The sequence below is a fragment of the Protopterus annectens genome, chromosome 4.part1 (assembly GCF_019279795.1).
Source record: "Protopterus annectens isolate FY-2018-M chromosome 4.part1, PAN1.0, whole genome shotgun sequence".
Taxonomy (NCBI): Eukaryota; Metazoa; Chordata; order Ceratodontiformes; family Protopteridae; genus Protopterus; species Protopterus annectens.
Window position 1 is genome coordinate 661,562,685 of NC_056734.1, and position 17,227 is coordinate 661,579,911.

Sequence of the window (17,227 nt, forward strand, 5' to 3'; positions counted from 1 at the left end):
ACTGGATTTATTGTCAACACAGTAACTGACAACAATATAGCTGTAAAAAATACATAAATTCAAAAGAACCCTCGGTTAAGCGCTTTCATCTGAGTAAGACAGACTTCATCAGAACAGGGTAGTCATGACTACCAGTCAATTAAATACCCTTTTTTGGCGCCAAAAGTTTTTGGATTTAAAAAGACAGTACATGCTTCCATAGCCTGCTATTCAGCACTTACAATAGAACAACGTATTACAAACATATCTATAAGACTATAAAAAATGCATCTAAAATATAAAATAAAATAAAAAAAAAATATATATATATATATATATATATATATATATATATATGCCTGAAATATGACATATATTTGACAAAAATAAAACATTGTATACTGGTAATAATACTGATCATTATTAATCATTATGCCATGACCAAAAACGGCTTAATACTAATATGATCGTTAATGCCCGGTGAGCTAGTGGCATCTGTAATAATCTGCCATCTACTTTCTTTAAAACTCAAAAAAGTCTTCAAATTGCCACCATACGATAATGAATTAACATTATCTATAATAGCAAATTTTAAAAAATGTGAGTCACCACTCAACTGTATATGTCGATATAGGGCATTGTTCTTATCCTTGACCTTAATACTATATAAGTGATCGTATATGCGTCTCTTAAACTGTCTCTCGGTTTTGCCTATGTAAAATGCTGGGCATATCATGCACTTAGCCAAATATATGATGAACTTAGTATTACAATTTCCTGCCCTGCACTTTACATAGATCCTGTTGATGTCATCCAATTTACAACCCTCAACTTCATAGATTGCGTGACATTGTGTGCATGATCCACACTTTTTGGTTCCACAAATATTATTTTTCTTATCCTGTCTATTAGTCATAACATTCAATATTGTCTTAATATTAAATCCAGTTTTGTACAACACAAAACGTGGATGTATGTATATATATATATATATATATATATATATATATATATATATATATATATACCCAAAATCGATGCTGTGTCTTCACCAGCTGTTATCAAATTCCAATGCCCTTTAATAATGTCTTTGATATATTGTACAACTGGGGAGAATGTCAACACACATACCCTGTTGTTGCAGTTTGTCTTAACAATATTTCTTGTATCAATGGGCATTGTATTTCCCAACAAGGGTAGATATTTTTTACCCCATTCTTTTTTAACATAATTGACTACATCACATAATAAGGTATTGGGGTACCCCCTGTCCATAAACATGGACTTCATAGTGTCCAGTTCATTGTTCATTGTTTTTCTTGTAGAAGACATTCAGGCTGCCTTAATGCATTGCCCCTTAAATACATTTTTAAATACGTATTGAGGATGATTGCTACTAAATTCCAAGTAATCATTAGAAAATGTGTCTTTTCTATAAATTTGTGATGCAAATCCTCCTTCAGTTTGACTAATATATGTTTCCAAATATGCAATGCTACTGTCACTAATATTATAAGTAAATTTAAAAAAATCTGTTGTATGATTAATATAATCAATGAAAGAATTAATCTTATCCATGGGACCCTTCCATAACAAGAACAAATCATCCATATATCTCGTATAATAGACAATGTATTGATAATATTCACATCCAAACAAAAATACAGTTTCCCATTCAAGCATAACCAGATTGGTGACTATGGGTGCACAAGATGCTCCCATAGCAACACCTCTGGTTTGCCTGAAGATTTCACCTTCAAAATGGATGTAATTATGCTCCAACACTAAACCCATCATACCTGTGATGAGACATATCCGGTCCCAGTCCATATCGGAAAATTTCCTCAAACTATTACTAAAAAAATTCTAACCCAACATCTTTGGGTATACATGAGAATAAATCGATAACATCAATAGTGATAAAAATCAAATCACTTCTCCAAATATTGGGTGTTAAATGTCCAAGGAACATCCACGAGTCCTTGACAAGATGAGGACTTTTGTTGTAAACTGGTTTGCCCCATCTATCTATAGCGACCCCTAAGGGGTATGTTTTTGATTTGCTGCTTGACACTATTGGTCTAAATGGGAGGTGTATCAAGTTCTTATGTACTTTGGGTATGCCTATAATAGTGGCCATCGTGGGAAACTCTACTTTTAAATATTGATAAACGTCATTGTTGATTCTTTGGTCAATCAAATATTCCTCCAATGCCAAATCAGTTATTCTATAACCAATATTTACCTCATTGATGGAAATGGTTTCATATTTGCCCTAATGATGTAAGATGTTATATATTTCATTAATATAATCCATACTATTAAATAGCACAATTCCCCAACAACAATATTATTCTTACAACAATAATAGGGTGTATATTTGGCCTAATGATAAACAGCTGTTTGATAATGATCCCAATGCCCTGGATCAGATCGCTCTTAGCCCCACTAGAGGTAGCAACATCCTTGACCTGGTCATCACTAACATGAGTGACAGTTGCTCTACACCAGTAGTCAACTCCTCCCTGGTTAGATCCGACCACAAACTAATCACCTTGGAAATCCACATCCCTCCAACCTCCCCCCAAAGGCAACCACCATGACCATACCAGAAGAATGTAGAGTCCCTGAAATCACAGACACTCAGGTTAAAACAGCCCTCTCCAAAGCCAAAAACACAGCATCAATGGGACCGGACGGTGTCCTAGGCTGCGTCCCACACAAGCTCAAAGACAAACTAACCCCTCACACACTGTTCAAACTCAGCCTCTTCATGGGCTATGTACCCATAGAGTGGCGCACAGCAACGGTTATTCCACTCCACAAAGCTGGAGCCATAACAGACCCTGGAAACTATCACCCTATAAGCCTGACTAGCTTGGTCTACAAGGCTATGGAGAGCATCATCATGGAACTCATTAACAGAGACATTAGGAACCTCCAAACACTGGACCCTACCCAGTTCGGCTTTAAGGGCAGATCATGCCTCCTAAACCTGGTGGACTTCTTTGAGACAGTTACCAAGGCTATAGATGAGGGAAAGATGGTACACAGAGCCTACCTAGACCTCGCAAAGGCCTTCGACACCATTCCCCATTCTGGTATTATAGGCAAGCTCACCAGTCTGAACATAACCCCCTACGTCACAAGATGGGTTGCCAACTGGCTCACGGACAGAACCCACATGGTGAGAGTTGCGGGAGCTAGGTCTGACTCTAAACTGGTTACAAGTGGCATTCCCCAGGGCTCAGTCCTAGGACCCTTCCTGTTCGGCATATACTTTGAAGATGTACAGGCAAGCACAGGAGGACTATGGCTGACCACGTTTGCAGACGACTGCAAACTATGGGCTATAACTGATTCTCTGGCTGACACAGACATCCTCCAAAAGGGTCTCACTGAGACGGATACCTGATGTCAAAATCATGGCCTCAAGCTAAATGCCAAAAAGTGCATAGTCATCCCCTTTGGAAAAAACAAAGTACCACAAATTACCATAGGTGGTAGTCCCCTAAATACGGAAAATGTAATAAGGGATCTGTGGATCCAAGTAGATAGTAATCTCACCTTTGAAAATAACATTGCCAAAGTGGTTAGAAAATCCTTCTACGTGGCCCACTTAATCACAAAAGGGTTCGCATCCAGATCAAAAGAGGTCATTGTGCCCCTCTACTTATCACTCATCAGACCCATCATAGAGTACAATGCCCCATTTGGGATGTACCTTACAAGACACCTGCAACAGCTGAAAAGACCACAGAAGTACCTCACCAAGAGGATCACTGGCCTCAAACAGATGCCCTATGCAGCTTGACTGAAGAAACTCCAACTGTACTTGGTTGCATACCACCTATTCAGAGGTGATCTCTGCCTGACATACAAGGCCATGTCCAACCCAGAATTGATGGACATGCTCCACTTAAAGAAAACCTTATCCCCCTCAAGCCACATGGTCTAGGGATCTAAACTGCACCACAACAATAAATAGGATGTGCTGGAGGGATAGATTCCTGTCCCAGAGACTTCCCATGCTTTGGAACAAGATTCCAATCTACATTAGGCAGAGGTCCTCACTGACACTCTTCAAAAGAAGCCTTGACGAGTGAATGGGAAACAAAGTTTACACCGGGGATCAATACAGTGGCTCTGCTGGACAGAGGCACAGGGAACTAATCTAAGGGGGTGGCGAAAGCCAACACATTCTGGCTAGGCTTATAAATGCCTTTGGGCAGATAGCCTAGTACCTACCTATGAACCTATGAACCTATAGATATAATAGGAATATAGGTAGATATGCGGATAAGGATTCGAATTTTCAAGGGGGCAGATTTTATCCAGCCCCGAAGAAGTCATTCACACCGTGGAACAGAAGAGGGAGACAGTAAGATTAGGGATTAACATTGGAGAAGTTGCAGTCATTGAATGCCCATTGGTAAATGAGTCAATGAGTATTATTAAGGAAGGGGGGAACAATATAATTAGTAGAAGTGCTGATAACATTATGTATACCTACAAAGAGTTCAATGTGTTTAATTATACTAAAATGGAAATTTCACACAAATTCTTTAAGTTATTTTTAAAGGGCATGAAATATATACCCACGGTTGGATTTGATCTAGTTGATACTATCATTGAATTTAAATTATATTGTAGGAGGTTGAATTTAGCAATACAATTCAAACAGCCTGATCAGAATAGTAATATGGCTATGCCAAATGTACTCAAGAAAAAGAGCACCTATATTCCTCCTGCTAATCCCGTCGTAGCTAGTTTTGAGAAAATGGCTTGTAAGGATATTTATTGGTTAAATAAAAAATATAAAAATGACCAATATATTAAACAACGCATTGATGACAATTTAACAGAAGGAGAACGTAAATGTATACAACAACTGGTGAATAACAATGAGATTAGAGTCATGAAACCAGATAAGGGGGGGAGAATTGTGCTATTTAATAGTATGGATTATATTAATGAAATATATAACATCTTACATCATTCGGGCAACTATGAAACCATTTCTATCAATATGGTAAATATTGGTTATAGAAGAATTGATTTGGCATTGGAGGCATATTTGATTGACCAAAGAATCAACAATGACGTTTATCAATATTTAAAAGTAGAGTTTCCCACGATGGCCACTATTATAGGCATACCCAAAGTACATAAGAACTTGATACACCCCCCGTTTAGACCCATAGTATCGGCCTGCAAATCAAAAACATACCCCTTAGGGGTCGCTATAGATAGATGGGTCAAACCAGTTTACAACACAAGTCCTCATCTTGTCAAGAACTCATGGATGTTCCTTGGACATTTAACACCCAATATTTGGAGAAGTGATTTGATTTTTATCACTATTGATGTTATCGATTTATTCTCATGTATACCAAAAGATGTTGAGTTAGAATTTTTTATTAATAGTTTGAGGAAATTTTCTGAAATGGACTGGGACAAGATATGTCTCATCACAGATATGATGGGTTTAGTGTTGGAGCATAATTACATCCATTTTGAAGGTGAAATCTTCAGGCAAACCAGAGGTGTTGCAATGGGAGCATCTTGTGCACCCATATTCGCCAATCTGGTTATGCTTGAATGGGAAACTGTATTTTTGTTTGGATATGAATATTATCAATACATTGCCTATTATACGAGATATTTGGACGATTTGTTCTTGTTATGGAAGGGTCCCATGGATATGATTAATTCTTTCATTGATTATATTAATCATATAACAGATTTTTTGAAATTTACTTATAATATTAGTGACAGTGGCATTGCATATTTGGACACATATATTAGTCATACTGAAGGAGGATTTGCATCACAAATTTATAGAAAAGACACATTTTCTAATGATTACTTGGAATTTAGTAGCAATCATCCTCAATACGTATTTAAATATAGTGCTTATAGGGCGTGCATATTTGAACTGTTTCTTACTGAAATTGGTACACCTTGTTTGCTGTAGCATAGACTAGATCCAGGCCTGCTGAATCTAGCTTTGTTTGTATGCTTGTTTGCTTGTTATTTCCCTGAAACGCTAATTCCACCTAAAACGTGGCTTTTTAGCGCTTCTGTGGATCCCTAGTGATATCTGCATTGCTTACTGTACTTATTTCCTTGTTTCACTTGAAAGAAAGTTACTGTTCGTCGTTTTTGCATTTAAGTTACCTGTAACACATTGCATTTAAGTTACCTGGCACTTGCTCACTAAAGCAATTATATAAGTCAGCACTAAAAATTTAAAAGCACTACACCCTCACAAACTCCCTTTGAGTACCTTGTTCCCCATTGGCCCTTTTTTTCAATTATAAAGGAATTCCCAATACTATTCTAGCATGTCCAAAGGTCAGTTGTCAATCTTCTCTCCGGTCCAGCTGGTGAATCTCAGAATCTTGAGGCAATGTTATAACTGCCCCATGTACACAGACAACCCTCTCCTCCTCCCAACAAATTCCAACACATGTGAGAGATGCAACCATATAGCCAAACTGGAGGCTAAGCTCTCTCAACTAAGTACTGGAGTCAGGAGGAGAAGGAAACCACACTCACTACAATTCCAGTCTCACATAGACCTACCACAACAGCAAACCATACACATAAACACACAAAAACATACTCGGAGGCTCTAAATAAAAATCTGCCTAAGCAGCAGAGACCTCCAAAGCAGACACCCAAGCAACCGCTACCCCAAAACAAAACATGTGCAACACATAGCTCACAAAGCCAGTGTGCCGAACAGTCACAGCCCTTAAGGCTAAACAACACACCTGATACACTTGTAATAGGTGACTCTATCATCAGGCACACTGATGTCCCGCTCACCAGGCTGAACAAGGAGAAGGTCGTGGTGAGCTGCCTGTCGGTGGCTAGGATCCACCACATAATACAAGCACTCAGGTCACTCCAAGGCAAGTACAAATATGACTCAGTCATTGTCCATGCTGGTGTGAATGACCTGAGATGTACCTCCCTGGACTACATGAAAAGAGACATAGAGGAGCTCTCTGAGCATGTAACCCAGGCCGGTATGACCCTGACCTTGAGTAGCATCTTACCCTCACCAAGAATGATGCCACAATATGAAGACAAGATGATCAATTTCAACAATTGGCTTAAGTATTGGTGTCATTCAAAGGGGATCCAATGCCTGTCAGCCTGGGATGACATGCTCGACAAGCCACGATGCTTCACTAGGGACGGCTTGCACCTGTCACCCCTGGACTTTTGGATATTGGCAAAGGCTCTTGCTACCCCCATAGTGCCTTTTTTAGGCAAGGCTCAAAAGACAAACCCACCTCCATAGGTATCACAAGGGATAAGAAACTAAGAGTAATGCTACTCAACGCCAAAAGTCTAAACCTCAAGATGCATGCACTCAACACTCTCCTTAGCATGGAGAACATTGATATCTGTGCAGTAACAGAAACCTGGTTCAAGGCTCCCGAGAGCACCCTAGCTCTACCAGGTTATACCTCACACCATGCTTTTCAGCCCCAAAACTTGGACCGAACCAGAAAAGGAGGGGGAGTATCAATATTCGTCAAAGATACCCACACCTCCAGGTTGGTGGCACAGCACGAAGCATCAGAGACTATCCATGTGCAACTAACAGTGGGTAAAACTGCCTTCCAGTTTACAGCTTGCTACAGACCACCCTCCCAAACCCAGGAACCCCACTCGGCCTTCCTGAGAACACTGGAAAATATGAAGGTCTCTCCAAACACCATTATATTGGGCGACTTCAACTACCTAAACATAGACTGGGAGCATTACTCTAGCTCCAACATCCTAGCTCAAAGGAATTTATAAACTCAAATGCTATGGAACAACCTGTTACCACTCCCACAAGAGGGGAAAACATACTAGAACTGATCATCACTAACATGGGGACTCTATGCTCCAGACCAGAAGTGTAACTCTCACTAGGGGTTGGAGAGGGTAGCCTAATGGTTAAGGTCTTTGCCTTGTTAGCATAAGGTGCAGGGTTTGAGTTTCACAAGGGATAACTGGCTAGGCTTAAAATGGCTCGCAAGGGCAGTTAGCTTAGTATTAATCTATGAATCTATGGTAAGATCAGACCATAAACTAATCTCACTGGATATTCACATCCCGACCCCACCCCCTGCCCAGAAAACCACAGTGAAAAACTTCTCTAAAGCAAATTTCACACTCCTCAAAACTGAGGTGGAATCCTTCAAGGCCCCTGGGCCTCTGGAAAATACAGCCCAGGCCGCAGAATCCTTTATAAATGCATTCTATGAACACCTTCAGGAATGCATGGATCATGCAATCGCAAATAAAACCAAGACCCACTCCTCCAAAGCCAGACGTCCTGTCTGGTGGACCCCAGCCATAAACAAACTATACAATAGAAGGAGGAAGCTATTACATGATAGAGCAAAATCCCGAAAAGGGAAGGCATCTCTGATCAGTATTAGCAAAAAACTATGGGCACTCATAAAATCGTCTAAGGCCAGCTTAAAGAGAAAAATTGCACAGGACACTAAGGATAATCACAAGGCTTTCTTTAGTTATGTTAGGAACCTGGGTGGGAATTCCCAGATATGCTCAGAATTAGTCCAAAATTACAAAAAATATACCAAACCCACAGACATTGCCAACATCCTAGCTGACAGGTTCAGTGCAAACTTCTCCACCCTCCCCACCAAAAGGGCAAATATCTATCCCAGCAGAGTGCTGCCCCCATGACATCTCAGATGCTCAGGTAAGAGCCGCCCTCTCCAAAGCAAAAAACATAGCATCAATGGGACCAGATGGTGTCCCGGGCTGCATCCTACATGAACTCCAAGAAGAGCTAAACCCAAACATAAAACTACTGTTCAGTCTCAGCCTTACTACAGGATATGTACCCAAAGAGTGGCGTACAGCAACAGTGGTCCCTCTCCACAAAGGTGGTGCCTCAACGGATCCTGGAAACTATCGCCCCATAAGCCTGACTAGCTTGGTCTGCAAAGCTATGGAAAGGATCATCATGGACCTCATAAATAAAGATATTGGGGACCTACAGACACTGGATCCTACCCAGTTCGGCTTTGTTAAGTGCAGATCCTGCCTCTTAAACCTGGTCAATTTCTTTGAAACAGTCACCAAGGCCATTGATGAGGGGAAGGTGGTCCACACAGCCTACCTGGACCTTGCAAAAGCCTTCGATACAATACCTCACTCGGGCATTATAGATATCTCACCAGATTAAATATAAACCCCTATGTCACTAGATGGGTTGCAAACTGGCTCAAGGACAGAACCCACATGGTTAGAATTGCTGGAGCCATGTCAGACTCCAAACCAGTTACAAGTGGCGTCCCACAAGGCTCAGTCCTGGGACCTCTCTTGTTCGGTATATATTTCGCGGAGGTACAGGCCAACACGGAAGGACTGTGGCTGACCAAGTTCGCAGATGACTGCAAACTGGGCGCCATAATCGACTCTCCAGCTGACACAAGCATCCTCCAAAAGGGCCTCATAGAAACAGACAACTGGTGCCAGAACCATTGCCTCAAGCTAAACGCCAAAAAGTGTATAGTCATCCCCTCTGGCAAAAACAAAGTGCCCACAAATTACCACATAGGTGGTATTCCATTAAGTACGGAAGAAGTAATTAGGGACCTGGGGACCCAAGTTGATAGCAGTCTCTCATTCGACAACCACGTGGCCAAAGTGGTTAGAAAAACATTTTATATAGCCCACCTAATCATGAAGGGATTCACATCTATGTCAGGGGAGGTCATCGTGCCTCTTTACTCATCCCTCATCAGGCCCATAATTGAGTACAATGCCCCTTTTGGGGTGTACCTTACCAGACACCTGCAGCAAGACCCCAAAAGTACCTCACCAAGAGGATCAAAGGGCTCAAACAGATGCCGTATGCTGCCCAGTTAAAGAAACTCCAGCTCTACTCAGTGGCATACTGCCTGCTCAGAGGTGATCTGTGCCTGACGTATAAAGCCATGTCCAACCCGGAATTAATGGACATGCTGCACCTCAGAAAATCCAAATCCCATCGAGCAACGCGCTCAAGAGACTTGAACCTCAGCACTGAAATAAATAGGACATGCTGGAGGGACAGATTTATAACCCAGAGGCTCCCTTCACTCTGGAATAAAATCCCAGTCCAGGTTAGGCAGAATCCCTCATTGACTCTCTTCAAGAGTAATCTTGATGAGTGGATGGGAGATCGTAGGTTTACCCCGGGTATCACTTCTGTGTCACTGTTATAGACAGCGGCACAGTATACCAACCTCGAAAAAGGGCATAGCAAAATTAATTTAAAATGGGTGGCGAAAGCCAAACACACTCTGGCTAGGCTTATAAATGCCCTAGGGCAGATAGCCTAGTATGAATCTATAAGAAAAATACACACACGTATATGCTCCTTATGATACTTAATTCTGTCCCTGCGCGAAAATCGCGGTGGGGGTAACGTTCTAGTGCAATGCCTTTTTGAAATAGTGGTGTGGAGTATTATCAGTAAATACTAATTATCATCGCAGTTATAGACGTATTTTACTACATCCCTTTTTAATATTAACATTACAATTTAACAGGACAGGTTTTCACAAAGTGTCCAATTTGGTGCCGTTTTTATTACATAATTTGTTGCAGCTTAACACGAGTCCAAAGACAAAAAGTTAAACATACAAATCCTTCAGAAGCAAAGACCGTCCGATTTTTTTCTTTCAAGGGTGTCGTTGTCGGTCATGCCTATTTATAGCTGTACATACGTGAGAGGCGTGGCTAATCGCACGTTGGCGAATTCGTTTTCCTGTCTAAAACGTCACACCAGTAAAAGTATGGGTTTGCTGTCTGTAGGAAGTGATTGTGAAAGGATTACGAAGACCTAATGGAGAAACGAGTAAAGTTAACAGTCGTTTTGTCAGGATCATTGAGCACCACTAAACTTTTACATAGTGTTACGGTGTCAGCCGGGATAACTGCTGTACATAGCTTACTGTAATTAGCACGGACTATGGCTCGATATTTATTTTTTCAAGTGTTATGGCTGTTTCCCTTCTTGTTACTCTGCAGTTTACCTTTCCAGATGGTAAGTACCGGGAGCCCTTGTTAGCTCTCCTTTTCTTTCTGTCTGGGACTGATTGAATCTTGTTGAGCACACAACATACTTTAACGTTGCCCATCACCGATGTTAACTTGAACATATATAAGAAGAACATCGCAGTGGTGTAAATGGCAGCAGTGTGTTTGTGCAAAGTTCACTGGCCTAAATAAACAAAGTAGCCAGTTACAGTATTGGAGGACACACGAGCCAGGTTGCTGGTTCTTACAGACTGACACATGTCAGTTTAGGATCGCTCTTTCCAGTGTATGTGTTTATTTTTTTATTTATTTCCTGTACGGGGAGGAGGGTTCTGGTGGCTTACATTTAAGTTGCAGATTACTTGATTTAATAGGTAAATATGAACATTTCAAGGGAAAAGTAAGCGTTGTGTTTGCTGCCTTTGTCATTACTCATTCCAATGTACTGGAGTCTGGAGCATTAGTGATTACACAGGCAGGGCACACATCCATGTTATGTTATTTCCATACTCAGTAGTTTAGTGATAATCCTTATAACTGCTTTCACTTCCTAGTGTTCTTTTTGGGATTTGGGCAGTGTCACACTGCACATATTAAAAAAACTGAACAATGTTTATATTTTTATTTATAAGTAAATATAAATATATATTATTTATATATTTATATGTGTGCATTTTTGTTTAGCTGTTTTGATAACTTGCTGAATGTGGTATAGTGTTTCTGTGGTTTGTGCCACATTGTACTTGATGGTTTGGAGCACTGAGCTCTTTTTACAGTGGGTTACTAAAATGGGAGAGCTGTTTATTATTCTGGGTGAAGATGCAGATGTGCTTAAAAGGCTTGAGACAAGGAGTAGTAGCAGTCAGTGATGTTGCTGTTGCTCTTCCAGAATAGCTGCCCCTTATTCCATTGCTTATATAGTTTTAATTGTTTTTTTTATTTGCTTGCTGGTAAGTGAACTGGTCTGCTTTTCAGCCATAACCTGAGCCACAGGTGTAAGGTTAAATTTTGTATGTATAGACAGCACAAGCCAGCCAACCAACCAGCATCTTTTTGAACGTTGACTGTCTCAAGTGTGCAGCAAACATCCTAAATGTCTTCCTTTAATTGCACGTTTAATATTGTAAAGCATTTATGCATTGCTGTCAACACATTTGATTTTTTTCTTATTTGTTTATCTGCTAGATAGTTGCACAGTTGATGCCTTTCATTGTGTCATAATGCTGTTACTCAAAAATTATTTTATTCACTGTAGTTTACTTAGATGCTGATGCACTCGTGTAGTCTGTTATATCAGTGATCCATGATGGCATTTTGAATATGACATGGCAGGATGGCTGGTACTTTTTTTTGGGGGGGGGGGGCTTGACCATTGTAGTTGTGATGTATGTTTTTATGACCTTTTTATACCAGGTACTGTCTTAATTTCATTTTACTGTTCTTAGATGCATGTCATCTTTGCTCATTTGTTATCAAAGCGAAATGTTGTAGGAGGAACTTGATTATAATTGTTCACAGCTATCACTGATCTGATATGTTCTAGAATAGTATGTAGCTATTCTTACTCAGGTTATGCAGTGACTATCAGACTTTGTTACATTTAAAAGTCTGGTAAAACATGCCTGTTTTCTCACCTTGCAGAATAAACAGGTAGACTTGGATGTGAAGTTGTAGTGCAAATTGCACATGACTTTTTGATTGGAAATTGGGGAATGTTGCTATGTCTCTTTATACTTCTGTAAATAATACTGCTGCGTTTAAAACCAAGAATAATCTAGACAGATGTGCAGACTCTTGTTTCTGTGACATCATGATGACATGGTAAAGGCAGATTTCCCCCAGTTAATCTTGTTTGATTTTGCAGTTAGTGTTCTCTTGCAGCACATTTTGCTGTCCTATTCCTGATGCATTAGGCAGCAAAAGGACTCATACCTATGTATCCAGTGCAGATGTACATATGAAGTTACTTTAGAGTATCCTAGAGCTGTTTCTGTTTGATAGAAGATGCTTTTGATGTAGTTGTTGCTGATTATATACTGTATTTGTAACTTACCAAGTAAAGCTGCCTTTACTTTCTGCATTAATCAAAATCCAGGTGGAAGGAACAGTTTGTCCTTGGAGTAGGGATAAAGTGCATCTCTCCATGTAATGTGCACAGCTGTTTGTGCACTGTTTAAAATTGTTCACATTACATGTCTTGCTTAAGGAAGCTGTTCTTGTGGTTATGTCACTCTGTATATAATTGAAAATACTGACTGGTGTTCATACATTTCCTTGCTTGGAGGTTCTGAACTTGAGTGATAACTGTAGTGTTTTCTGATATATTTTAGAAAAGATATGGTGCTCTCTATGTCTTTATTTAATTAGTATTATTTTTAGATCATAAGACACTTGTTCGTGTTCCAGTAATAATAGTACAGTGCAATGCAGTTCTGATGGGTGCTATTGTCCTTTCCATCAGAGTTAAGCATAGGTTCCACCTGCCTCTTTATGTTATAAAAATGGTCTTCGAACTTGTAAGCAAAGAATAGAAGTAGTTAGTTATTTTTTTTAAGTACAAATCAGTCTGAAAAAAAATCTCATTTAGTTTTGTCTGCCTCTTGTAGAATAACTGAACAAAATGAGTTCATTGATAATACCACATGTTTACACACTACACACTAATGAATGGACTTGAAACTTTTGCTGCTTTTCAAATAACATTGGAGGAGTAAAGACTTGACTTTTTTTTAACAGACATTTACATGTTATAGCCCCTCCATTGCCTTAGTTTGTTGCAGTACAAGTTAATAGCTTGCTTTCAAGATGTACCATATTTATAAACTATAAATCAAATGTGTTGTTGATGTGGGGTCTATATTATATATTCAACGTTTCAAAACTTCGAATCCCATATGTTCGACAACATATGATAGAAGTTTGAAACTTCGAATATATAATAAAACAAAAATAAAATCAAACTTACCTTAACGCTCCGAGCAGGGGTGGGGCAAGCCCCCCTGAACCCCCCCCACGTGGGGGGCTCACCCCCTACTTAAATATACCAATTCCGAGATCGCACTTTAGTGCAGAAAAGGGAAATTCTCCCATTCTGCACCGTACGGCGCCGTTACATTTAACCTTCAAGCTTTTCAAAGTTCGATCATATGGTGTCGACCATATGACATTCGAACTTTGAAAACTTTGTTCATGTAATAGGGACCCACTGATGTGTCCTTCTGCATAGTTGCATTAGACTGATGTGTTCTAATCTACATTAGAAAAGAAATGGCTGTTAATCAGAATTGAGAAATTGTAAATGCTATGGTAAAAAAACGCTACAAGGAAACAATTTAAAAATATTAAAAAGTACTAAGTACACATTTCACACTACAGTATACAGGAACAGTAACCTGCCATCTCTTCTACATTCACAGGAGGCTCTGTCTCACACATGTACATTCATGCTGGTTTGAAACTTTTTCGTAGTGTTTATTAAATGCAGATAAATATCTACTTGGCTTCTGTGCTTTGAAAGTGAGTAAAGAAAAATATCAGCACCATACCTGTCAATCTCTTAGAGTAAGATGTCTGGACAAAGCCATAAGTAAAAGTTGGACAAAGGCCCAGAGAGTAGAGGCAATGTTTAAATATTGCTCTTACAAACTTAGAAAGTTGATAAAATAACAAATTTTGTATTGGTATGAATTTTCTGAAGGGTATGACGTCTGTAACTCAAATGTCTGTCAATGTTTTCTAGCTTCAATCTTTAATGATTTGCCACTAATTTGCCAGAAAACCACAATTTTATGAAAAATAGACCAAAAATGTGAGGCAGTATCTGTACAGTTGAGAAGTATGACTTAGCACTAGTTCTTCCTGTTACTATGCAAACAGTGAAAAACAAATACAACAGAAAAGTACTTTTGAAGAGAAACTTTAAAACCTCAGTAAACTCCAGTTTACAAACGTTACAAAATAGTTCTAATGGAAATTGTCTGCAGGAAAAAAAATTAGTTTTGTTCCTCCCAAACACTTTCCACCTTGCATGTTTTAAAGAGCCATTAGTTTAGAGAGAGAGAGAGAGAAAGAGAGGGAGAGAGATTATGGAGAAGAGCACATGCATACATACAAAATTAAAAGAAAAATCCTCTCTCAACACAATTCCCCCCCTACATGCATCTTAGTCACAGGAAAGCTAGCAGAGGGGTTCTTAACCATTCTCCAGACTGCACTTCTTGTACTCTTCCATTTTCAATCCTGGTTTCATTTCTTCAGTTTTTATTTTTAATGTTCTAGCAGGATTCTGTGTCAAAGGGGAGGCATATAACCTACTGAAGTCAGCTTTCAGTCTCTGATCCTTGATGAATGTACTGTCCTCATTCCCACATAGTGTATTACCCCTGATCAGGCTCGTTCTAATGATCTATAAACATTCAGATTTAACTAAGCACACTTAGTTCCAGGTGAAATACCCACTGATTTACTTGGCTTTCATTCATTGTGCTGAAGCTTGAAGGGAACAAACTTCATCACAGGTAATCCCAGAAGATCTAATTTCCATGAAAATATTGACTTTTCAGTTAACTTTTCTTACAAATTAAATTTAAAGGAATCACTGCTGAAGGAAATGATTTTTGAGTAGTTTACTGCTTGGGTCACATTTTCTAAATTTGGAGGAGGAAAGTCATGAAAATAAATGTAATGAAGTTATTTAACCATGACGTGAGGAAAAGGATTGATTGGTGTGACATGTTTAGATGGCAGTTGGTCCTTGGGTCATAACATGAGTACTTTATTGGCTAACCAGTAGAGCTCAGGGCTTCTGTAAGTAATGTTCACTTAGATGAAGGTGTAGTAATTAGCAGGGTCCTGCAGATGTGAAAGGTAAAGCCAGGTCTACTCACTTTTTTCTGGTGACAGCTATTTAATACTGTTTATTACAAAAGAAATGTAGAATGGAGCCAGGATTAGAGAATGTCTAAAATCCAGGAAGGGGTACACTTTTTCTATGCTGGGTGGATTGTTGGGAGAAGGAGTTATTAGCAGCAACAGAAGGGACCCAAGTGTAGTTTTGTTGTATAATGAAACCAAATGGTGTGACAGAACAGCAAGGATGCTCATTAGAATAGTTCAATGTATTACATAATAATACCAAGATATTATCCCTGATTATAGAAAATGTAAGATTCCATCGAAATTGCCATGTGCAAGACTGGAGACCTCGTCAACAAAATTACTTTCATAATTTAAAGGAGGACTGCAGAACTAGAACTGTAAGTGGTCTGCACTGCAGCATGTGCCATATAAGGAGGGTAGCATATAGACTTGTGGAAGGGAAGTGTAATGCTGGAAATGTTAAGTACCCCAGGGAATCCACAGAGTCCAAGTGATGCCATCTTGAAGAACAAAATGTCCATGCAAATTTGAATTCACAGTTTGTAGGTGCAGGGTGGGTGACTCTGAGTAGGTGTGAGAAATTGTTTCATTAAAAAGGAATGTAAGGTTGGTACACCCTTCCTGGAAGGGTAGCAGAGCAATACTAGTCTAGTGACTTCATTCCAGGAATGCATGGGACTTTGAGGATTTTGGGGGGTGAGAAAGTTGTTTAAGTGGGACCTACAAGTTGTTTAAGTGGGACCCACAGCAACACCAGCAAAATAGCAGGCTAGGTGGACTGACTGGTCAGTCTGTTGTTAAAATCTTCCTCTGTATTAGGTGCACAAATCAACAGTTGTTTTGCTACCTCATGATGCATGGTCAATATACCTTTGATTTTGTCTGCCCTCTGCATCAAATCCCAGTTGCTTAAAAACAGGAGAATGTCCTTTCCTCTGATTTTCAGTGATTATACCAACGAGAAATCTAGAGATTTAGCTCAGGGTAATAGTTTATCCCCGTTGCTACCTTTTGCATGTCACTCTCCACAGATATCTGTCTGCTCCCACTCCTACTACACACTCAAGGGCCAATTCCATCTACTTGTAAGACTCTGAATTCTGATTATATCCTCCGAAGCCACAGCACTGAATGAAACACAGTGGAATTGAGCTTTGATGGATGGTGCTTTTGGCCTGCTAGATTACCAGAATTGTTTTTTCTGTTCCCTAGCAGCCTTAAATGCATTTTAAGTAGGTGAGGACAGTAATTTTACATATCAAGCTTTAATACATACATGTCAAACTCAGGCCTGCGGGCCAAA

The 17,227-nt window shown here is 39.5% G+C and overlaps 1 protein-coding gene across 1 annotated transcript in view; it reads left to right on the top strand.

Moving 5' to 3' along the window:
- Positions 1-10,801: 10,801 nt before the first annotated feature.
- ERN1 (endoplasmic reticulum to nucleus signaling 1) overlaps positions 10,802-17,227 on the top strand; it is a 1,214,209-nt gene continuing 1,207,783 nt past the window's right edge. Inside the window, exon 1 of the mRNA XM_044070452.1 lies at positions 10,802-11,053. Coding sequence (XP_043926387.1) covers positions 10,979-11,053 — 75 coding nt within the window. The 5' untranslated portion in view covers positions 10,802-10,978. The remainder of the gene's footprint in view (positions 11,054-17,227) is intronic.